Source organism: Tetrahymena thermophila (genome assembly GCF_000189635.1).
Source record: "Tetrahymena thermophila SB210 genomic scaffold scf_8254367, whole genome shotgun sequence".
In the NCBI taxonomy this organism is placed as follows: Eukaryota; Ciliophora; class Oligohymenophorea; order Hymenostomatida; family Tetrahymenidae; genus Tetrahymena; species Tetrahymena thermophila.
The window spans coordinates 230,592-254,088 of NW_002476151.1; the positions used below are offsets into that span (position 1 = coordinate 230,592).

At 22.3% G+C, this 23,497-nt stretch overlaps 9 protein-coding genes across 9 annotated transcripts; 4 read left to right on the forward strand and 5 right to left on the reverse strand. All coding sequences in view use genetic code 6, as the record gives it.

Annotated features, from left to right (window-relative positions):
* Positions 1-137: 137 nt before the first annotated feature.
* TTHERM_000756448 (transmembrane protein, putative) lies at positions 138-2,102 on the reverse strand (the record flags this gene model as incomplete). The annotated part of the gene is made up of 1 exon (XM_012800304.1): positions 138-2,102. The coding sequence occupies one exon, from the start codon at positions 2,100-2,102 to the stop codon at positions 138-140; it is 1,965 nt and encodes a 654-aa protein (XP_012655758.1).
* A 1,773-nt stretch (positions 2,103-3,875) lies between these two features.
* Positions 3,876-4,166, reverse strand: TTHERM_000756449 (cytoplasmic dynein light chain 2; the record flags this gene model as incomplete). The annotated part of the gene is made up of 1 exon (XM_012800305.1): positions 3,876-4,166. One exon carries the CDS (start codon positions 4,164-4,166, stop codon positions 3,876-3,878), a length of 291 nt encoding a protein of 96 aa, XP_012655759.1.
* A 531-nt stretch (positions 4,167-4,697) lies between these two features.
* On the forward strand, positions 4,698-6,496 carry TTHERM_00756450 (RNA-binding protein 42 (RBM42)-like RNA recognition motif protein; the record flags this gene model as incomplete). The annotated part of the gene is made up of 8 exons (XM_001031760.1): positions 4,698-4,868; positions 4,942-5,091; positions 5,143-5,220; positions 5,292-5,426; positions 5,489-5,989; positions 6,051-6,125; positions 6,184-6,294; positions 6,362-6,496. The coding sequence occupies 8 exons, from the start codon at positions 4,698-4,700 to the stop codon at positions 6,494-6,496; spliced, it is 1,356 nt and encodes a 451-aa protein (XP_001031760.1).
* A 1,014-nt stretch (positions 6,497-7,510) lies between these two features.
* Positions 7,511-8,487, reverse strand: TTHERM_00756460 (eukaryotic translation initiation factor 4E; the record flags this gene model as incomplete). The annotated part of the gene is made up of 4 exons (XM_001031761.1): positions 7,511-7,642; positions 7,702-7,911; positions 8,058-8,141; positions 8,236-8,487. 4 exons carry the CDS (start codon positions 8,485-8,487, stop codon positions 7,511-7,513), a joined length of 678 nt encoding a protein of 225 aa, XP_001031761.1.
* Positions 8,488-9,225: 738 nt separating this feature from the next.
* On the forward strand, positions 9,226-10,736 carry TTHERM_00756470 (armadillo/beta-catenin repeat protein; the record flags this gene model as incomplete). Its single annotated transcript, XM_001031762.1, has 3 exons — positions 9,226-9,578; positions 9,643-10,216; positions 10,272-10,736. 3 exons carry the CDS (start codon positions 9,226-9,228, stop codon positions 10,734-10,736), a joined length of 1,392 nt encoding a protein of 463 aa, XP_001031762.1.
* A 1,175-nt stretch (positions 10,737-11,911) lies between these two features.
* Positions 11,912-13,890, forward strand: TTHERM_00756480 (glycosyltransferase, putative; the record flags this gene model as incomplete). Its single annotated transcript, XM_001031763.3, has 2 exons — positions 11,912-12,999; positions 13,464-13,890. The coding sequence occupies 2 exons, from the start codon at positions 11,912-11,914 to the stop codon at positions 13,888-13,890; spliced, it is 1,515 nt and encodes a 504-aa protein (XP_001031763.1).
* Positions 13,891-15,650: 1,760 nt separating this feature from the next.
* TTHERM_00756490 (hypothetical protein) lies at positions 15,651-17,800 on the reverse strand (the record flags this gene model as incomplete). The annotated part of the gene is made up of 2 exons (XM_001031764.3): positions 17,344-17,800; positions 15,651-17,152 (listed from the first exon to the last, which is right to left on the reverse strand). Exons 1-2 carry the CDS (start codon positions 17,639-17,641, stop codon positions 15,651-15,653), a joined length of 1,800 nt encoding a protein of 599 aa, XP_001031764.2. The 5' UTR covers positions 17,642-17,800.
* Positions 17,801-20,267: 2,467 nt separating this feature from the next.
* TTHERM_00756500 (hypothetical protein) lies at positions 20,268-20,816 on the forward strand (the record flags this gene model as incomplete). The annotated part of the gene is made up of 1 exon (XM_001031765.3): positions 20,268-20,816. The coding sequence occupies one exon, from the start codon at positions 20,268-20,270 to the stop codon at positions 20,814-20,816; it is 549 nt and encodes a 182-aa protein (XP_001031765.2).
* Positions 20,817-21,461: 645 nt separating this feature from the next.
* Positions 21,462-22,508, reverse strand: TTHERM_00756510 (tetratricopeptide repeat protein; the record flags this gene model as incomplete). The annotated part of the gene is made up of 1 exon (XM_001031766.2): positions 21,462-22,508. The coding sequence occupies one exon, from the start codon at positions 22,506-22,508 to the stop codon at positions 21,462-21,464; it is 1,047 nt and encodes a 348-aa protein (XP_001031766.2).
* Between the last annotated feature and the right edge of the window lie 989 nt (positions 22,509-23,497).

Here is a 23,497-nt window from a genome sequence, read left to right on the forward strand (position 1 = left end):
TAAAAAACAAATCAAAAAGTAAAGAAGTGAATAAAAAAGTTGATTTGGCAAAAATTTTTGTGAAACATAACAAATATTTAAAAAATATTCTACACTGCTTGAATTTTTATTAATTTTATATGTATATAGCTTATCTATCAAGCCTTAGGTTTTTCAATACTTGAGAATTATTCTATGAACTTAGATATTATAGAAGGTAACAAAGTAGCAAAACCTAACAGAATAGTAAACAAAGTATCTTTAAAGTCAAGCTTTAGAAGGTTAAATAGCTAATAGCTAGAGCATTTGTTATCTACAATAATCTATGATTTGATTCTTTTTAAGCTTTTAATATTATTCAAGATAATTTTCATCTATAATTAACTTTCTTAATCTTTGGTGAATATCTATCCTTAAAATGGTTGCTTGTGCTTGATATAGTATTATGAAATGTACATAATCTTAGAGACAAGAATTTCATAGCAAGTATAGTAATTATTTTCTCCTTCAATTGTAGATTCTAGAAGCTCCTTATCTTTTAATACTGAAGCTGTTTCAGCAGGCTATTTAGCAATTTCTTAGTTTGATTTTTCAACTTCTTTTTAAGACCCTTCTTCTTCTTCATTAGAATCATCTATGTTTTAGTAATATTTAACTATGTTAATATAATCTTAGATAGTAACTCCTCTTTGTTTGAAATTGTAGTCATACATTTAAGCCATATCTTGATAGATACCAATAAGATTTTCAACTTTATCTTAAAGATCTTCAAAAGTTTCATTAAATTTAGAACCAAAGTAAATTCTGAAAAAGATAAGGGCATTCAACAAAATGAAAGTAAATGTTGAAGAAACAACAGTTAAATTTTGTAACAAGATAGAGTCTTTGTGAATGACGATGTATATTTCTCCATAAGCAGCCAAAATAATATTAGCAATAAAGATGTAATATATGAATAAGCAGATATAACTTCTTTCTAACTTATATTATGTTTCAGAGAAAAATTCGTAGATGCAACGACGTGTGTTATCCCATGTTTCTATGCTTTCGCTACTAGTCAAATCAATAGCATTTTCATAACTTGCTTTCTATCCTTTAATTACCAAAGACTCAGTTATATTTTTTACCATCAAAGTCTTACGACGTAAGTCATAGTTACTTAGCATAGAACTAAGACAGTAGATTTCATTTGTTGTGAAAAGAGTTATGCACACTACATTCAATAAATCTTTTGAAGTGAAAGTTTTAAAATGATAGACAATGTAAAAAACACAAAACAGAGTTTTTAAAAGTGCTAGCACTTGCAAGGTTATAAATTAACCCATGTGAGGTCTTAATTTTCTATTTTATCCCTTTATTAGTTGATATCCTACATATTATCTAAATTAAATATGTTTAATAGGGTTAGCAAAGGTATTGAAGCGTTAAGATTTAACATCGACTTCTAAAACTTCTCCCATAATTCTAGTATACTCATCTTTCCATTCGTCATCATCAAGTGGTAAATCCATAATGAGATCGCAATCGAAATCATCAGCATGGACAAGTAAAACATCTTAATTGTCACCACTGCAATCAAAAATTTTTCTAAAGTTCAAATCGAATTCGTCATTGATGGACATCTAAATGATGGTGTAAATCATAATGTGAGATATAAAAAGGAAAAAGCTATCAATGAACCAAAAAACATAGACATCATCCTTTGAACTAAGTACTCCTTATATTGTTGAATAGCAAACATAAATGATACTTAGTGAAAATACTACACTCAAGATAGGATTGATTATTTTTTGCTTTAAATCGAATTCTCCACAAAATACAGTAAATAGATTATATATTAACTTGAAAGATTCAGTTACAACCTTGACCGGATATAATATGAACATGTTCCAAAACAGAGTCAGAATAATCGTGATGAAGACTGCATAGAATTTTGCAGAGGTAGTTTTTTTCTTTTTAACTTCTTCGCCTTAAGCTTCTCCTTCTTTATGTTCCTCATTTTTTTCTTCTGGCTATTGAGATTGCTGCTCTTCTGATTCCTCAGTTTTAATATCCTAATCGTCTTTAAATTCATAAAAACTCTAGTTTTTATTTATTTTGTTATCTTCTGCTTAATCTCCCATTCAAAAGTAATTCAATTTTATTTGAAATTCAAATTTATAATAAATAATATTTATAAAGATAAATAATGTTGTTGTATTTGATTTATTCTCCAAGGTGAGGAGTTATCAAATGGTCATAAACTTTAAGTAAAAAGTATCCAAAATAATAAATTTTATTTAATTAATCCCTTAACGAAAATTTATTATTTCAAATATTTGTGTAATAAAGTTTGATTAATTTGCTTATGATATTCACAAAGAGATAATTATAAAGTCACTATCCACTTTATTAATTTTATGATCCATCTATAATGAAATAAAATTTAATCTGAGTTACAGATGAGAGAATAAAAATAAATATTAAACTAAAGAATTTGATACATATTTTACAATAGCTTTTAGATACTAATATCCAACTTTAAGTAAAAATATAATTATCTCATTTAAGAATAACTATTAAAGTTTTTTTTATATAAATGTCATAACCATATTTAAAGAAAACAATTTCATAAACTGTAATGTAAATTGTTTTCAATAGTTAAGTATTTGCAACAAAGCTTTAATATTTTTGTAAAAAAGTGTACTCCAATATATTAAAATTAAAGTAAGAAATTAAGAAAAAAGGATTTTTTGTATGATGACTATGCATACTTTTCCAATTTGATTAAAGATATTTTTTATTATAGAAGAAAAGTTTTAATATAAATAAAATAAGTTACATTTTAAAAAGTCTTTAAAACTATATCTATATAAATTTGATCTTTTATTTGAATCAAAAATCAAGCAATTTATAAATATTAACATATTAACTGATTTAAATAAATAAATAAATTCAGTAGAGCCTGTTACACTGAGCGAGCACACTTATAGACTAAACGCCGGTTAAAATAGGCAAATATTTTATCCAAAATTTATATACTGGGCAACTGTATATTTTGGGCAAAATTTTTTGTCCAATGGGTACCCAGTCTATAGAGATTATACCGAATGTAAGATAAAATAGAAGCATATTTGAATCTCAATATTAAAGTTTTATCCCTTACCTAATTTGATATAAACTTATTAAAAAGTGTGTTTAGTTAATATAAAGGTAAGTAGAAAGCTATTATTTAAAATATTAAGATTAAAAATTGTTATATTAACAGATTTTAAAATTGTCTTTTTTTTAGATTTAGATTAATTATAATAGTATCTTATTAGACAAATGTAAACAAACATTTATTTATAAAAACTAAAACCAAATTTTTGCTTATAAAAGACTTCTTTATTAAATCCTTTGTATTAATACTAAAAGACATATATTTATTTTTTTATATAATAAAAATAAGAAGACTTTGCTTAATATAAGTGAATAAATATTTTTTTGAAAATTAATATAAATTAAAAAATAAAATAAATTATTTCTTATTTATGAAATCATTATAAATAATTAATTATATTATCTCTTGTTAAAATTATGTCATTTTATTTAATTTTTTAATTTCAGATAAATCATTCATTCATTATAAATTTTTGAAACTTTTTGTTGTAAAGAAAAATATTAAATTTTGAGCATAATTAATAAATTCTCTAGTATAGCTTTGAAGATATTTTTTATGAAAAAATAACTATTTTATATAAAAAAAATGATTTACAAATAAAATTATTAATAGCATTTGAGAAATATTGAGGATAAAATATAACTATCATAAACTATATTTATATCTAATTTATTGATGAAATTCCATTTATGATCAAATTATTATGTTTCACTTATTAATTATTATTGTTTTTATATTGATTTGTATTAGTATTTCAGCATCTAAAGAGTAATATTTGTAGAGGACCTTTAGATAATTAAACAAAATAGCCTTCTTCGTGTGTTACATATGAAGAAAATTACTTTCCGACTACACAATGCCAATTACCTAAATATTTACGCTCAAACTCTCTTTTTATTTAATAGGCAATATCTCTTTCATTAGTATATTTTTCAATTGCTGATAAAGTAATACTTTATGCGTCTTGCTACATATCTTCAGGCATATCTGCTAATTTTATGGTTGGCTTCTTTCCAGCACTTTGTTAAGCAGGTTCTTTAGACATTTTTAAATTTATATGTTCTAAATAAATATGTTTAAGTTGTAACTATTGGTAGGAAATGTTAAGTATAAAATCCTTTTTTATTCAAAGTTTTAGATTAATTTGAAATTTTTTAAGATTGGTTTTACGTAGGAGAAATCAATAAAAAACTTTTTAATCATATCAACAGAAAGATAAATAGAAAATTGTCAAATTTTATATAAACAAAAAAAGCATAAAATATTATCTCTAAATTTTTTAAATTAATTTTATTAAAATTTTACAAAATTTTTGAATTTAAAAAAAGCAATAAATAAAATATTTAATTATTTTTAACAAATTCTCTTATTTGTTATTTGACTCAGAATTAATTCTAAATGAGTGTATGTATTGAATTATTTTCAAGATTTCATTCGTAGCATTAAGTTAAATTTATAAATTGCCAAATTAGATAAGAATTAAAAAATATATTCATAACTCAAAATCAATAAAACTACTTTTTATATAAAGATAATTAATAGATACACAATCAAGCCCTACTATTTATAAACCAATATGAGCGGAACTTTAGGATATTTATTATAGCAAAGTGCTTAAAATCAAGGAAAAAAATCCAATGAAAAGACAAACAGCAAGGCTGTTTCAGAAGTTGCCGATTTATTTTCTAAGGAAAAGACTGTTTTAGCTGAACCAGTTATTGTAGAAGCTATCATTAATCCTGAAAATGTAATTATTTTGATACTCCTACAATTAAATAAAATCAATTTAAAAATCTAAATTATTCTGTTTTTTTATTTAGGAAGAAAATGAGGAAAATAATCCTTTCATTGATGAAAATATGACTGCAAAATAGAAAAAAGAAAAGGATGATAGAACTGTTTTTGTTGGTAACATCTCCTTAGAAGCTACTGGTAGTTAAATTGCTAAAGAGTTTAAACAATACGGAAAAGTAAAATAAAAATATGAAATTACAATATATAAAAAAATTATTTTTTAATAGATTGAAAAGATTTGGATTAGATCAGTCCCAGTTGAAAACTCAAAAATGCCTAAAAGAGCTAGTGTTATCCTCAAAAAGGTAATTTATAAAATAGCAAATTAAAAATTATTTTAGGCGTATTCAACTTACTATTTACAAATTCTTAAAAGTTTAAGGATGGTGCTGATAGAAAGAATGCTTACATTCTATTTTCTACATAAGAAGAAGCTGAAAAGTCACTTGAAGCTAATGGAAAGGTATTTTTGGAAAAGCACTTGAGAGTAGATAAAGCAAATGAAAAAATAGTAAATAGATATAATACTTATTAATAGCAATATAAATAATATTATAATTATTAAAATACAAGTTGGATTACACCAGAACTATATTTGTTGGTAACTTGCACTTTAAGATTTCTGAAGAATAGCTTAGACATCATTTTGAAAGCTGTGGTGATATCTTGAACGTAAGAGTTATCAGAGATCCTAAAACTCATGAAGGAAAAGGATTTGGTTATGTTTTCTTTAAGGAAAAGACTGGATTCTAAAATGCTTTAGAAAAAAATGGAACTAAACTCCTTGAAAGAGAAATTAGAGTTAAAAAAGCCGTCCCTGCAGAGAGACTTGAAAAGAAAAAAGTTAGAAAAGCTGAAAAGGCTAACATTATAAATAAGGAACATGCTATTTAAAGATTAAAAAGTAAATTGAAAGGTAAAGCCGTTGTTCATGACCAAGATGATTCCGATGATGAGTAAGAATAGCCTAAGGTTAAAAAAGTAAAGAAGGGTATTCAAAAAAACGACACTATTCCTACAAAGAACTTTGAAAAGAATATGAAGACAACTAACTTTAAAGAAAACGAAAATGAAGTACTTACTAAATTTAATTTATTGCCAAGTATAATACAAATAAAAAATTATAAAAAAATAGATTTTCGACTTTAAAAATGAAATGTCTATTGCTCCTAGAGTCTTGAGAAAGAAAATTAAAAAACTTAGCAAAAAGGTATTATAAATATTGAATTTTAAATTGAGAAAATTAATTTTTATTTATAATAAATTAGGGAATTGAATCAACTGAAGCTTTTTCAAAGGTTTAGCAACTTAAGAAAAATAAAAAGATTAGCAACGATAAAAATATCTTTAATTCTAAATTCACTCTTTAAGCTAGAAAAGTAATTAATTCGCTTAAATTTTTATTGATAAATATAATAATAATATTTTACTCGTAATTTAAAACAGGATAAAAGATTCAAAAAAGCCATGCAAAATAAGAAAAAAGGTAAATTAGAAGTAAAGAAAGAAGATAGAAAAGACAAAAAGAAAAAAACAACAACAGCAGCAGCCTCCACAGCTAAGAAATAAACTAATTAATGATCCTAAAAAAAATATTATATCAAATAATGACTTAAAAATTTAATATAAAAAAGAAAGTAATAAATAAATAAACACAAAAAATCCTAATTTTACTGTTAATTACATAGTTATTTGTAAATAATTTAATTGCTTTTAAGGATATTAATAATTTTAATTAAAATTTTTATCAATCAATCAATTACTTTTAATAATTCATTAATTAATTATATTTAAAAAGCAAAATTAGTCTAATTATATTAAGATAAAGATATAGAAGAAATATTTTATTTATTTTTTTTATTATCTGTATGTTACTCTCTTTTAAAATTCAAATTTTTTCAATGTATTACAGAACTGAAGCCATTCTTAAAATATATTGCTATAAAAATTAAATATAACTTTTTTCAATAAAATATAATGAAGTAGATTTAAAAATATTTTTTATTTTAAATTAAGAATCTTTATTTTTTGATTTTTTATTGTATATTAGAGTAAATTTAGGTTCTACTTTAATTAATCAATAAATAAGATCTTTTTGGGAGGGACCAATAAGTTAAAGAAAAAACAGGTAAGTAAGTTAAGCTAATTTATGAATTTCAATAAAAGCAGCCAAAAAATATAAAAATTAGTTTTACTGATACATAGAGAAAGTTATGCGTAAACATACTAAGAAATAGTTCACATTAATATATATTTCATTTTAATTATCTTAATGAATAACTTATAATAAAGATTGACTTTTTCTTATTTTATTTTAAGAATATTCGCCATTATATTAAATGATAAATAATTGAGTGTGTTTGTTTGTTTGTTTGTTATAGTGTTTTGAGCATACATACATTTCTAGTTTGGTTTGTTTTTTTGATTTGTTTACTTTCTTTTTTGCTTGATTTTATATTTTTTGCTTGCTTGCTATCAATAAACTTTTTATCTATTTATCAATATAGTTATAATAAAAAATGATGACATTTATTTTGTAAAGTATCTAGATATTATATAGTTAAATTAAAAATTGCAGTATTTAATCTATGTTTTTCAGATATCTAAATCTTCTAAGTTTTTGATTTCTTCTATAGTAGCATTATTTATAGCATTAGTAATCATAGGAGTAGGAACTGGAGTACCAACAAACTAATAACCCATAGAACCCTTCATGGTGGATCCTTCCTGAAAAAATGTATAAAAAACAAATTAAAAATCATATTGATAGATTATAATTTAATTACTGTTAATGATCTAACGTGATCCTTGTAATAGAATATCAAATTGTCAGGCTTAAGATCTAATATCTTTCTTAACTCTTCACCTGCCTTGATTTTTTATTCTTCATCTCTATCTCTCATCCAAATTTCAATAACAGCCTTTCTATTTCTTCTAATTGACAAAACAACACCAATAATATTTGAGTTACCAAAATTTTCACCAATACAGCCAAGCTATTGTTATAAAATGTATTTAAATTCATTACTTAAACTAATTCAATATAATTATTTTATAGTGAGAGATCTATTTTAAGTATTATAAAGGTTATCAGTTTTTAAAAATAAAATCTCTATTTATGTTTAATATAATAGCTAATTACTAATAAATCTTCCCAAATTTTGTTCAAGTTTTTATACATATCGCTTTAAACCAAAAGGATCCAGCAACCACCACACTTCCATTCCTATTTTACAATAGTAGAGTAAATTAATTATTCATTAAAAATGATTGAAATTAAACAGAAATATTTTTTTAAGTTAAAATTTAAAAATGCTTACTTCCCACAAAGGAGTACATCCCTTTCTAAAGAAGAGAACCTTGTTTTAAGATTCGATGTTAGTAGGCTTTTAGATATATATGTAATTTGAGAAGAATTGTTCAACAGTGCTACATTCACCTAATAATTTGAGATTTTTCGAATAATCTTCGTTAATATAATTCTTGTGGCCGAATCTAGGGCAATACCAGAAACACCAATCGTCATTCAATTGATTTTGCTATTCAGAAACAGTGTTATTTTCAGCACTCATACTAATTCAACTTTTTTATATTTTTTTCTATTATATTTGTTAATAATCGCTTAATATTATTTATAAAAGTATTATAAAAATACAATGCACTTTCTTTTTGTCTTATTCTTTATTTATTTTAACAAGGGTTTGATTTAGTTAAAATCAATCTCAAATTTGTGATTATTTTAGCTTCATTCTTATTTTGTTTTATTCATCAAGTAAAAGCAAAATTTTCAAGCATTTTCTATCAATCAATCAATCTCTCATTCATATTATTTCCTTCATTCTACTAGTCATATTTCTATTTACCTTTTCTTTCCTCCTACATACTAAATTTTTTATGCATCGATTATTGCTTTACCTCATTTTGTAATAGATATTATTTATTTTTATAATTAAAAGAAACAATAATTATACTAAATTAATTAAAATTTTTTTAATTTTAGTTTAAAAAAACTAAATTATTTTATGGCTGAGTGAATTTCTTAATTCTACTTTTTTGAAGTTTAATAAAATAAGCATTCTTAAATTATTAAATTTATAAGTAGCTGTTAAAATAATTAATTAATTTTTTTAATCAAGGTTTAGATTTGATTTGGATTTTAATGGTAATGCTTCTTTTGTAAAGTAAAAACCTTGTAATTTGATTAATTATCCACTTCTTTTTTAATTTTTAGATTGATAAATAACAAAGATATTTATTTTAATATCACAACATAAAATCTAGTCAATAATAAACAAGTAAAAATATTTTTAATGGATAAAGTCCCCTGTGATCCAAGTTTACTGGAAAACTATAAAAATGAGATAATGAATTCTGAAATAGATACAGAAACAAAGAGGAGAATCATTTGCCAAACAAAGATATGGACTTCTCTCAACGAAAATCCTCCAATATAATTAATATTGGAGAGTGATATAATTTAGGCATTACTTCTATACAGTGAAGACGAATTATGTGATCCTAAGATGCTATTTGATATCGTTTGGATATTTGGAAATATTTGTTCCTGTTCCTCTGATGAAGTAAAATACATGCTTACTCTTGGGGTTGATGATTTTTTTATAGAAAATTTAGAAAACTAAATTACTTAAATAGTGGAATTAGCGTAAAAACATAAACTTCACATCTTATAAAAGTTTAGAAATATATTTTTATTTATTATTAAAAAGAATGTGGGGACTTGGAAATATAGCTGGTGATAACCCTAAGAGTAGAGATGTTCTTTTGTTTAAAGAAATTGTACCTAAATTGGTTAAAATATTAAATTCAGTTGATTAAAAAAAGAATTTAAAGGAATCTTTTTTTCAAACATTTTGTTGGCTAGTATCTTAACTTGTAAGAGGTAAACCAAGCGCTTAGCCTCAGCATATTTCAGACATCTTACCCATTTTTAGGGAATTGTTGTTCTTAAATAAAAGATATCTCTATCCTGATATTTTATGGGGATTGTCATACGTTACTGATGAAGATGAGACTGTTGCAAATATAATTTCTGATTCTCCAATTTTTGATAAATTAACAGAGTTAATTGATTTATCTTTTGGATTTACAATTAATCACCCTTCGATAAGGATAATAGCCAACTTAGCTTCTTCAAGCGAGAATATTACAGATAAGCTGATTAATAGTGGATTAATTCAGTAGTTAATAATTCATTTTTTAGAATATAATCCTGAATATACTATTATAAGGAAAGAAGTTTGCTGGTGTCTTAGTAATATTGCTGCAGGAACATTATAGTAGGTAATTAATTTTGTCATATATTTATTTATTTTTTAAATTTAAAATTTTTCTTAAGGCTAAAAGCTTGATTGTGATGGGAGAAATGACTGAAAAATTAAAAAGATTGCTTAGATACAAAAAAGATCCTGAAGTATAAAAAGAAACTATGTGGATAATTACGAATTTATCGAATCATCAAGACTCTGATATTTTTAAGTATTTGTTAGATAACGACATTTTTGCTGTCTTTACTAGCGAAATAAATTCAGGAGATAAAAAAATGATAGAATTATTTTTATAGAATACAACTTAAGTAATCAAATTTTTAAACAAGATATCTAAAGATACTTTTAGCGCTCAAGAATTAGAAAAACTTGTACTACTTCTTCACTATATTGAAACAACTATTTAAAATATTAAGCCTATGATAGTAACTGGATAAATAAGATAATAATGTAAGGATATAAAGGATTCTATTTAAAAAATCAATAAAAAGTTTAATCTTCCATAAAATTTAGAATAAAAGGTTGCTTAAAATTGAATTAATTAAATAATTAATTTAATAAATAAATTAACAACCAATCAGCTATGCTAGTGAATAAAAAAATATTCAACTCATATAAATTATCTTTTTAAATACAAAAATATTTATTAAAATTTATATTTATTTACCAAAGTAAATTATTTATTTATTTTTCCAATCAATAAAAATAAAGTTTTAAGCTTAAAATAAGTTATTAGAAATGATAAAATGAAGTCAATCTATAGCAAATACTTTAAATATAATCAGCTAGATTTGTTTATAATTAAATTTTTTTAAAAATGATTTTAAATTTTAACTATTTAAAAATAAAAACATAAAATATTTATATTGTAAATAATATAAAAGGATTTTTTTAGATAAATTTGAAGTTTAAATATATTTTATTTAAATTACTCAAAATAGCTTAATATTAAAATTTACAATAATTAAGTTATTGAGGTGTTCATAATAGTTGAAATCAGCTATTAAAATTCTACACTGCTATCTAAAATGAAAATATATAACTAGAGTATATAACAAATAATAGAAATTAAGAAGACTATATAAAGATTTGTTACCATATGTTTGTCTATATTTTTAGTTATTGGTTTGGTTTAAATGATATAAAATTTAAATATATCACTCAAACTTTATTTGGATAGATACCTATTTTTTATGGAGTATATTTAAATTTAGATATTAAAATATTTAATTACTCTTTGTTTAAATATTTTTATGCTAAACAATAAAATATCTTTTAACTTGCTAGATTTATTATCTCAAAAATAAATATGAAAAATATGGTTGATTGTCATTAGTTAAAAGTAATAGATCTAATAAGAAAATAAATTAATTAATTTTATAATATTTAATTACTTATTTAAATAGTTAAATTGATGAATGTTATTTCTTAAAGTACAAATAAATAGTAATTAATAAAAAATATGAATTTATTTTAGGAATAAACAAAAATATGATATTAGTAGAATTAAATATCTTCATTATTGTTTAAATATTTAACATTGTATTTAATTATTTCTAAAAAACTTGATAATTAACTAATAGTTAGAAATAGTCCACTCACTCACTATATAATATATTGGAATTTTCACATTTTAACAAATCTATAGGTAGTAAAAGACACTAGGAATATACATATAAACACAATATAGGCAAAAAATAATAAAAATAAAATGAAAGTTGCTATATTTTCACTTTTGTGGCCAAAAAATAATTTTTCTGCAGCTTGCGTAAGAACATTCGGATATGTTCTTTGCTAGCTAAAAGAAAATCAAGAGACTTTATTTATTTCTCCTTCAAAAAAAACTAAACAATAAATCAGCGATATATAAATGTTTTCTAATGTTAAGATTTATGAAGCTGATTATAATAATTTTGAAACTATGGATTTTTTGTTAAGTAAATAGCTGAATTTTGTTCCAGACATTGCTATATTTGATACATTTGTCTGTGAGGAGAAATTTTCTCATTATATTCACACAAAGTTTCCTAATTGTATGAAAGTGTTGGATCTTCAAGATATACACTCTCTACGTCATAAAAGACAGTAAATAGTTGAAGATATGGAAGATAATTTAAAGTAAAAAATGATACAAAATGGATCTTAAAATGAATTAGATCCTGAAATAGAAAGAAATATGATGTAGAAGGTGCTTTAAGAAGGGTTTCCTTCTGGAAGTGAAAGTGAAGAATTCAATAGGGAAATGGCTAGCATGCTAAGAAGTGATTTAGTCATAACCTGTAGCGATTACGAATATTTTCGCTTGAGAAACCATTTAAATATTCATAATACAGAACTCTTAACATTTTTTCATGAAACTCCTAGCTTAGAGATAGATGAAAGAGAAACAAATTTTTAAAAAAAGAGAAATTTTGTTTGGATAGGAAATTAGTCACATTATCCTAATGCAGATAGTTTGAAATATATAATTAATTACATTTGGCCTAAAATTCACGAACGTCTCCCAGACGCTTAACTTCATATTTATGGTTCAAATTTTAAATAGGAGTTCTCCAACTTAGATAAACTAAATATTAACATATTCAGTAGAGGCGTTATGCCTTCTTTAGAAAGATTAGCTAAATATAGAGTTATGCTAGCACCGTTACGATATGGTGCTGGTATTAAAGGGAAAATTGTAGACAGTTGGCTGCATAAAGTTCCAGTTGTGACCAGCCCTATTGGGGCAGAAGGCTTATATTATGATACTGCTTATGAATCAATATACACTGATATAGATTAAGGACAGTATACTTATAAGTAAGCGTCTAAAAATTAAAACTTTTATTTAAATTTGCTTATACTTTATTTTCTAAAATAATAAACGCTTATTAATTAATTAATTAGCTAACATTTTACAAAAAAATTTTTTTATTTTATATTAAATAAACTAAATCAGTAATTAATCCTAAACATATTTTCTAACTTTTTTTGTAATTATTCACTAATTTAACAAAAGACTTAATTAAGATCTTTTCTCAAAGCTTGTTTAAAAAATATAAAAACTTTTTAACTCTGCAATTTTTATTTTTTTTGACTTAATATTTTCTAATTTATTGATTTATTTTATAATTATAATGGATTTTAAAAATAATTTTTATTTTATGGTGGTTGGCTTAAATATATTTTAAAAAGCTATCATTTTTACTCTCAAATTTCTTAGATAAATTTCCTGTTATTTCATTTTTTAATAAATATTAATGAATAAACAATAATTTTAATAGGGATATGATGACATAGATAAATAGAGAATAAATATAAAATTAATAAAAAATGGAATCATTTTATTCATATAGTAACTTTGACTTTAGCAAATAACCAGATCATCTAAAATTTGGAGGAAAATTTTGGAATTTTACTGTTGATGATTATGTAAACTCAGCCATTGAGCTATATACTAATGAAGAAGAATGGAAAAAATAAGTGATAGCAGGAAATGAGATTTGCAACAGAAGAATGGGTTTTACAAGAAATAATTTAGTATACATGATGAAATTCAATGAATATCTAATGAATTTAAGAGACAATAGAAAAAGAAATAATCTATATAATTTGACATGGAGTGAAACATTAAGATCGACATAAAATTTTGCAAAGTATATTAACGAGAAAAATAGAAACAAATTATTCTCTTCAAAACATTCTAAATGATAATTTATTTAAATATTTTACTAAAAATTATAAAAACTGTATTAAATATAAAGCTTTATTGATAAAATATTTTATTTATTCCTTTCGTAGAGCTATTTTTTTAGGCAGTATTCAGAAGTTATTTTTTATTTTTATTTTTTGCTTCTATTTAATTTAAATAATATATGCACTTAAAAAGCAAATTTATATTTAATAATACCAATTATTTTAAACAAGTAAAAATCAATTTTAATGGGAATTTATTCAGTTTATAGAAAAAAATTTAGTTATTTTTCTATTATTAGGAGACTAGTAACTTATAATTATTTTTTTTCTTTTTGCTAAGTATTATTGAAAACTCATATTTAAAAACAAAATTTCTTGTTTAAGTGGTACATAAACCCAAAAAAAGCTTTAAAAGCAATTATATTTCATATTTCTTATTTAACTATAAAGGGAAGTAATTTAACTGTTAAAAAGGTAAAAAAATTATAATTTCATAAAAAAATACTTAAAGAAAGATTTTTTTTTTTTTGATTTTAAAATAACAAAGTCAAGAATAATACTGCAGACGCTTTATTATTTTTTGCCCGCAAGGATATATAGAATATAAAAATATGTAAACTATTTTTCTAGTAGTTATAAGATTTTATTATCTATAAAATTATAATTTCAAGGAATAAAAAATTTAATAATTTACCTCAGGATTAATTTACATTCATTTCAATAATTATTTTGTAACCTATACAGTAAAACTAAAAGTAAATAATTTTTACTGCAAAAGTTTATCACATGCATTTTTAATGAGTTTTAATAAATTATAATGTTACAATATTCATTTTACATAAATAATAGCTAAAAATAAATATATTAGTTGTATCTAACTAAGCTAAGCTTCTCAAAAAATACTAAAATAAGTGGAATAAACTTTATTCTTACTAATTATTACAATATTTTAGATAAATAAATTAATAGTAGCTCTCATCAAAAGAATACTTTAATTTATGAATAATAAATAGCAGTTATTTAAATAAAATTTTAGAATGATTGATGAAATAATTTTCTATAACTCTTCAAAGTATGCAATTATCACATATTATTCATAATTTGTGCAAAGTATACAATTTTAATCTATTCATATCCTTACTAATAGATCAATATTTAACAAAAAAAATAAAAAACTCAGTATTCAATTTAAGCTCGATTATACATTTTTAAAAATTTTCAGAATATTTATTATAAAAATATTTAAGAGCATTTCATTTATTTAAAATTTTTTAAAATATGCCTATTTATGATTATAATAGGCTAGTTAAGATTTAATTACGAAAATTATAATTTAGTAAAGAGACCATTAAATATATTTTTGATATGAAGTTGATAAATTTTAAAATAAATGAAGATGTTTGTAATTAAACAAGCTTCGAATAAATTTAAGGATTAAAATTTATATTTATTTTTTTATTTGAGTTTGAATGAATTTATCAATTAAAATTTAGAACCAAATAACACGGAAAGATAAATAAATAAATAGAAAAGGAGAAAGTTTTTTAAAATAAAGTTGTTTAAACGCAATTAAATTAATTGTTATTGCTTTTTTTATATTTTTATAGCCTAAATAAGTTATTAATAATTGTAAGTAAATATTATGTATGTTAGTGATTGATAAATAAATTGATTGATTAATTGATTTGATTTATTCTCTATCTATATTTTTAGATCAAATTAACAATATAGAGAGTACTTTTTAAGCAAGCAAAGAAATTATTAAGTGAGAAATTTCAAAATCTTTTTATTATTTCACCTTCTCTTAATTTAGAGATTCCTTAAATAACTCTCTCAATATAATTGATTTTAGACTTTTCAAACTGATATAAGCTTTTATTTTTAATGATATATTATGTAAGAGAGAATTCTTAGATAAGTTAGAGTTAAATCATAATTATTCTCTCTATTATTTTTTTTTAAATATTGACATATAAATTATCAAATGGTGACAAAAGGTTTTCTATTCCAAATATTTTCTAATGGAGATTTTTAAGCTCTGGTTAGTTGTTTATTTAAAGTGTGTTTTGTTAGTTAAGTCTCAAAAATAAGCAATTGTAGTGGTTATGATTGTACATTATTTTCTTTTTTTATTCTTTTATCTTTCCTGATTTTTTTATATTCTATACAATCTTATGAATCAACAGCTGATATTCAGGAGATACTCCAAGTCTTTTAAGATTTTTGAATGAAAGGAGCTCCAAGATAAATACCATACAGTATTTAGGTAAATTATAGAACTAATTTCTGTTTGGGTTGTACTTTTCTTATTGGTGTGAAGAGAAATCTTAAAATGGGTTTTTAAAAGTTGAATTCTGTAGCTTGGTTAGCTTTGAAGTTGTAGATTGTGATTTAAACGCAATGAATTCATCAACATCGCATTTGCTGGGCTTTTATTCATTTTTAAATGACTCCGTTGATAAATTTGATGAGGAATATGAGTCAGCAAATGCGTTATCAACTACTTAATTTACTATTTAGATGAACGAGTCATTATTTTAAATTAAGTTACATTCATCTTATTAATAATCATCTCTCAGACGCTTAAGTTTTTTATAGTCTCCAATTATAAAAAAGTAATACTGTGCCTCTATAAGGTTACTAAAATATATACTTGGTTAAGGGTTTCTAATGATATTTGAAATATCTATGTAATTAAGCATAGTTTGTTCGTGCAGGCAATATTGAGCATATTATTCAAGTATTTGCTCATCATTGTTTGTGTTTGCCCTTCCAAGACTTACTCCTTCAAATTACTGTATAATTTTCCCAGCCAATTTTTTGGCCTTCTTATCTTTTTGAGTTAGAATTTAGCTAATCGGATAGCTCCTCATAAAATTTTAAATATTTTTGCAATGAACTTAGGATTTATCAACTTAAAAGCTTACATTCTACAGTTAAGAGAGCTATAGGTTACAAATTTAATTTGTATTCAGGGCATTAGTTGAGAAAAAGCTAAGCTATTAGTTCTATATTGAAATGCTATTACTAGTTGTATTAAGATTCAATTATGGTTCAGATAATGAGCGGACTCTGGCTTCATAATATTAAATTAATTAATCTGATTAAGGACAATCAAAAATTGAAAGATAATTTTTGTATGAGTATATTGGATTGATATTTTGCTATTTAATATCAGTATATTTAGCATATGAAGTTTATTTTTAGCTAGAGCTACATTGCTAGGCATCTTCAATTTTTAAATATTTCTTGGTGTTTGCAGCAGATAAATCGATTTCTATAAATTAAAAAATTCAAGGTAAGTTATTATGTAACAAATATATTAAATTAAATAAGTAAAATATGTATATTAAAAAGAAAGGCTGTCTATAATCTCACTAATGGTTCAGTATAATTTTATCTTTCTATATGATAATCTCTAGTATAGTGTAGATAAGCTGGCAAATTTATGAATCAATAAATTATTACCTTTGGAGTTAATCTCTTTCCTTGATGATAAAGATAACTCTGTATGAATAGTGGATAACATACAGCGATCGCTTTCATCAAAATCTTCAATTTTTTTCTTTCTTTTTATCAACGATGAAGTTAATTGCTCTTAATTATAAAGAATAGAGGGCTATTCTTGCTTCACTTAGCTTTATATATACTTTATTGGAACAGGTTTATAATTTTGCATTCTTTGGCAATCTTCTGCTTTGATGGTTTGCTGATGAAACGATTATAATTGTTGCTCTTTTGTTTAAACAAAAGTCTGATAGCACATATAATCTTATTTATTTTTCTAAATTTTCTCTAATTATTACTTCTTATTTAATATGATTAATTTTTAATTCTTTCTCTTACTTTTAATATCTAATCTTTCAAGTTAATAAATTAGTAATCCTCTACCTTTATTTTATTATATAATTTAATCACAAAACTCCTATCAGCTTTTACATTTACTATTTTATTTATGCTTTTAAATAATGAATTTAAATATAAAGCACAATCAATTTAAAAAATAATTAGTTAGATTGCTTATTCACAATTTATTCTTAATTTAAGATATTTTTTTCATCATCTTTTTAAGTTTTTTCAAATATATCTCTACATAAATAGCATTCTTTTATTTTATTTGTTTTTTTTAAGGAAATAGAGCTAAATTTCATCTTTTGATGAGTGCATTTTTGCTGCCAAGTTAATTTAAACAGAATATAATGATTGAGGAATAAATAAATAATTTTTTATACAATATTAAAAAAAATTTGAGCAAAGATAATGAATGATTGATTGATTGATTGTAATATTGGATATCTATTATCAATTTCGTTTGAAATTCCTTTGATCAATAAAAATTTATCTAATAATCATAATTCCCCACTTTATAAAATTGCTTACTGCTTGTTTTGGTAATTATTATATTGGTTTCAAGCTAGCATTCTATTTATATTAATAAAATAAACAAATAAATAAATAAAACAAAGCTATTACATTTAAGCAGTTAAATATAATTTGTTGTGATCTGAAATGTATTCGTATTCAAATAAAGAATACTCATACTTAAGTGATTAGGTTTAGCAATTCTGTTAAAATTTTGTACTTTTTTAAAATTATTTATTTTCAAACGTATTTATATTAATTTTGTTCGATGTGGTATAGCTTTATTAAATAAAGGCTGACGGAAATTAATTTGTCAATTTTAAATATTGAAATTTGATCTTTTGCAATATACATTAGATTAAAAAATTAAGGTGCCTTTCCAGTAGAATGCTGATAGACGAACACCTAGCCTGAAATTAAGAAAAATTAATTATTAATTAAGAGATAGTAATTTAAAAGTGATTTTTAGAGATAAACCAGGGAGTTTGAAATTTTACTAAATTTTATTTAATTCTTTTCAGCTTACAGAGATAGTTTATGAACTAATACTTTTAATTATGAAATAATATAATAATTTGCTATTTTCATGTTAGTTATAGCAAATTATATAAATTTATAATTTTGCATCTCAACTCTAAATAAACAACCTTCATTTTTGTTTGGTTTCAAAATATTTTACGTTTCATATTAAAATTAAATCTATTTATTTCATTTCGCTTTCTTTTTGCTCTCAATTCAAAAATCTCTTTGCAAAATTATTTTTAAATAAAAAAATTAGATTCCACAATAATCTTTGAATAACAAACGTTGCGATAATTTCAAGATAAAGAATATAAGACTCATTAAAACTTTATAAGCATGAGTTTTTCACGATGGATACATTAATCGCTTCATAATTAAATATTTTATTAAGATTTATGTATTATTGAGCACTTAGAAGATCTGAAATATTATTCAACTGTTTTTTATTGTTTGTTTGGCATATTTTTTTGATACGATATCATATTATTAATCAAAAATTTTCAAGGAATATACCAAAGTTTTTGGTTATTAAACTTTAAACTATTAAACCTTTAGAGCGCTAACTAAAATATCTACTAAAACCCTGAAAAAATGGTGTAATTTTAAGGTTTTAAATAGCTAATAGAAGTAATTATACATCTTTTAAGTAAAAGTTTACCAATCATTTATATCAATATAGAAATATACAACCAAACTGATTAATTTTAGAAAAAATTGCTCAGAGATGATCTTACTGCTTAATTATTATGTTTTTTTAAAAGAAATTAAAATTTTTAAAAGTATAAATTTGGTTGTTTTAATTTGATTCAGTTTACTTAATATTTTATAACAAATATATATTTATTATTTTTAAAAGGGATTAGCTAGCCAATATTTCTTTTAACTAAGAAAAGCTAAAAAATCACTAAAAATAAATATAAAAAGGGAATTTGAAATAACTAAATAAAAATATTTGAAATTAGTTTAAAATAAAATTATTTAAATGATATCTATAAAAATAAAAATTTATTTGTCTAGACAGGCACATGACTAATGCCAATATTAACATTAGCAATAATTAAAAAATTCTTTTTATTTTACTATTTTTATAGATAAAGATTATTCATATAATAGGTCATGTGATAAGTAATATATTAATAATGATTATTAACAGTATTATTTATTTTTTGCTTCATTAATAATAAATTTAATTCTTTCAAATAAAATATCTATAAACGCATCAATATAAACAAATAAATAAAATCTATACCTTTTATTTGTTATTCATTTTTTTTTAGTTAGAAATTTAATCAATTTTTTAGTATTTGTTTAATTATAATATAATAAATAAATAAATTAACTTAATTTCATAGAAATTTACTTATCAAAAAAAATAAATATTTACTTGATGTATTCAAAATAATGAATGATATTTGTATGCGAAAACTAATTATCAATAATTTTAATCAAATATATTTGTATATATTATCTCAAATACATTTAAAAGTTTAATTAATTAAGAAATATTAATGGAAGTAGAATAAACTCAAAATAAATAGCCTAAAAAAATGCGATTATTCGAATTAGGATCGACTGAAGATAAAAAATAAGTAGAGTTATTTTATTTATAGCAATTAGAGTAGCTACCTGAAGATAAATATGCTGAAAGTGCAAGCGAAAAATTAAAACATTACTTAGAAAGCAAAAAATTAATTGATACAAGTTAATATTATGAATCAAAATATAAACCTCTTGAATAAAATGATATATCAAATAGTGATGAAGCTTATTAAAAATAAATGAACCAAGCTAAAATTTTAGAATATGGAAGTAATTTCGATCCAAGCGTATATGATCCAAATTAAGTAATTTAAAATGAAGATGAGCTACTAGATAGTATTCTCAAAAAAAGTGTGAGTGGAAAATCTGCTTTGAATTAATTTATCAAAACGCCTAGTTAACCAGGATAAAATAATGGGAATATTCCTTTCAGTGGACCTTAAGCTATTGTTGCAAGATTTTCAGGTTATTCTACAACTGTTAAAAATGTAATTCCATCTGCTATCAACAAGCAATGATTTTATTTTAACTATTTAGACACAGTGTATATAAATTAGCAACAAGCGAACTAGTAAGAAAAGAAAGAAATATAAGTAATCAAAAAAAACAAACAAACTAATATTATTAATAAACAAATAAATAAATTTCATTTTAATTATTTTGAAATAAATGTCTTTATTTATTTTCAAAATATTACTAAAATCTTATAAAGGTAAAATATCATCAATTAATTAATCATAAAGTGTATTTTTATATCAATTTTTAGGCATGTTATGATTTCGAAGTCTATTTTAACAGAATATTCTCTAGTAAAATTAATATGATAAATAAAGATAAAAAATATTTTCTATTTAAATTAATCCATTTTCTTATTTTAGAATATTTTATTTATTATAAATCTTATTCTTACTTCACTTTGGTTCGTTTTTATCTGAATGTAGGTTAGTAGGTAAGAAGAGTCAATTTTTAAAAGACTTATTGTTATTTGAAAATAAAAAAATAATTTTAAATAATAAAATATACTTAATTCAGGTAACTTCTACAAAAAATTTATTTAAAATAAATAATCAGTTAGTTTGTTCTAAAAGAAATGAAAATATTATGAAATAGTTTTGAACAAACAAGCATTTATATAAACAGTATATAAAATAAAATAAATTTTATCAATTTTTATTTACTTGAGGCACTTTTTTCATTTTTTTTAAAACATTTTCTATCGTCTTGGTCATTTCACCATAATTTAACTCTCTGCTTATGTTAAGAGCTATTTCATAAAATGTTTTTGCGTATTAAACGTAGAATAAATGCTCATGCTCAACAGCTAAGTTAAAGTATGCAATTACAGATAAATATTTTAATTAGAAAATATCTTGTTCTTCCAAGTTCGCTTCCCATTCTTTTCTAAAGCTTTCCATATTATCTAAAGCTTTTTTAATGGTATCTATTGATTCTAAATGCAATCCTAACTCTGACATGATGACAGCCTTATTAATATAAGTGCTAGCTATATTTTTATTTGATTCTCCATAATTTTCTCTCACTAAAATTTCTTCCATTTCAATAGCCCTATCAACTGCCTTTAATGCATCATGATACATTTTATTTTAGCGATATATGCAGCTTAAATTATTAAAACATAAAATTCTTAAATCTAAAACTTTAGAAAAAGGTTCGATTCTTGAAAAAATGGGCTTATATAAAAGCATATCTATAGCCCTACTTAATAAGTTAATTAGTTCGTCAAATCCAAGGACATTACCACTTTCCATGGCTTTAAGATTTACTTTTTGTACAAATTAAATGGTTTCGTTTTTAAAGTCAAAGTGCAATTCATGTATATTTGCTCCTCGTTCAAGCAAGTAAGAAGCAGTGTATAAAAGCCTCTCTTACATTAATAGTAGTGTATTGACATCGCTTTCTCCTTTAACCTTTAGGTAATCTATAAATTTAACTAAGAGTTTTAAGCTATTTGTATTAATAACTTCTTTTTTATTTGTTTATTCATCTTAAGATTAAAAATTAGCTGTTTAATTAATATTTCCCATATTATTCTGCATAGTATCAATCATATCTTAATTATGCATATTTTCTTCTTACTACCTTTACTACTGAGATATTTTTTACTCCTAATGTTCTATAGATCTGCTTTCCCTCATTTTATTAATTTAATTCTATTACTAATAATTATCAAATTAATTATATTAGTTCATTTTTTTTAATGTTTGCTTTTTAATAAATGTAAATTTAGGTTTCTTCTGTTAAATAATAACAAATTATAATTGAGTTGTACTAAATATTTATCCAATGTTTATTAATCAATATATGACGAATAGCAAAAAAAACAAATAAATACTAACGAAACTTAACTAAGATTAATAGCCTTTCATTTTTTCATCAATATTATATTATACATTTTTAATTTATTACAATACCAACAATTTGCATAAATTAAATTCTAAAGTTACTAAATTATAAAATTTTAAATCAGATATTTTTAAGTTTGTTTTTTATTACAATTTAAAAATAAAATTAAATTTCAAAAAAAATATTTTTTTTTTCTGTCAAAATTTATTTTAATAAACTGAATTTTAGATTTTAATTTCTAAACAAAATTGAAGAAATATTTATTTATTTATTTTTATGATTTTTACATCTAATTTTTGTATTTTAAATATTTAGTTTTAAATATTCTTTTTTTAGTTTGTTTATTTATTTTTTTTGCTTAGCTCTTTGTAAAATTTGATTATATTTTAACTAATATCTATGTTTTGAATTTGAATACGATTACTTATAAAGAAATACTTTAAAAAATTAAGTACTTTAGTTGGTCAATATATCTATAATTTTAATTTTCCTTGATTGAATTAGTAATCATTTATATTGAAAAATACAAATGAAAAATTCAATTTGACTTATTTTGCTGTTTAAACTAAACATCATAATCAAATAATCAATCATTCATTCATTCATTCATTCAGCCAATTAATCAATTGATCAATCAAATAAAATCAAAATCAAAAAAACAAAAATTAAAACAATAAACAAAAAGTTAAAAAATTTCAAAAAAGAATCAATTCAATAGGAAAATAAAATAGAGAAGTGATTCACAAAAGATACTCAATACAAAATTTATTTATTTTTGTTTGAAAGTAGTACAAAAAAGTTGAAGAAATTATAGAAACAAATAGCAGAATATTTT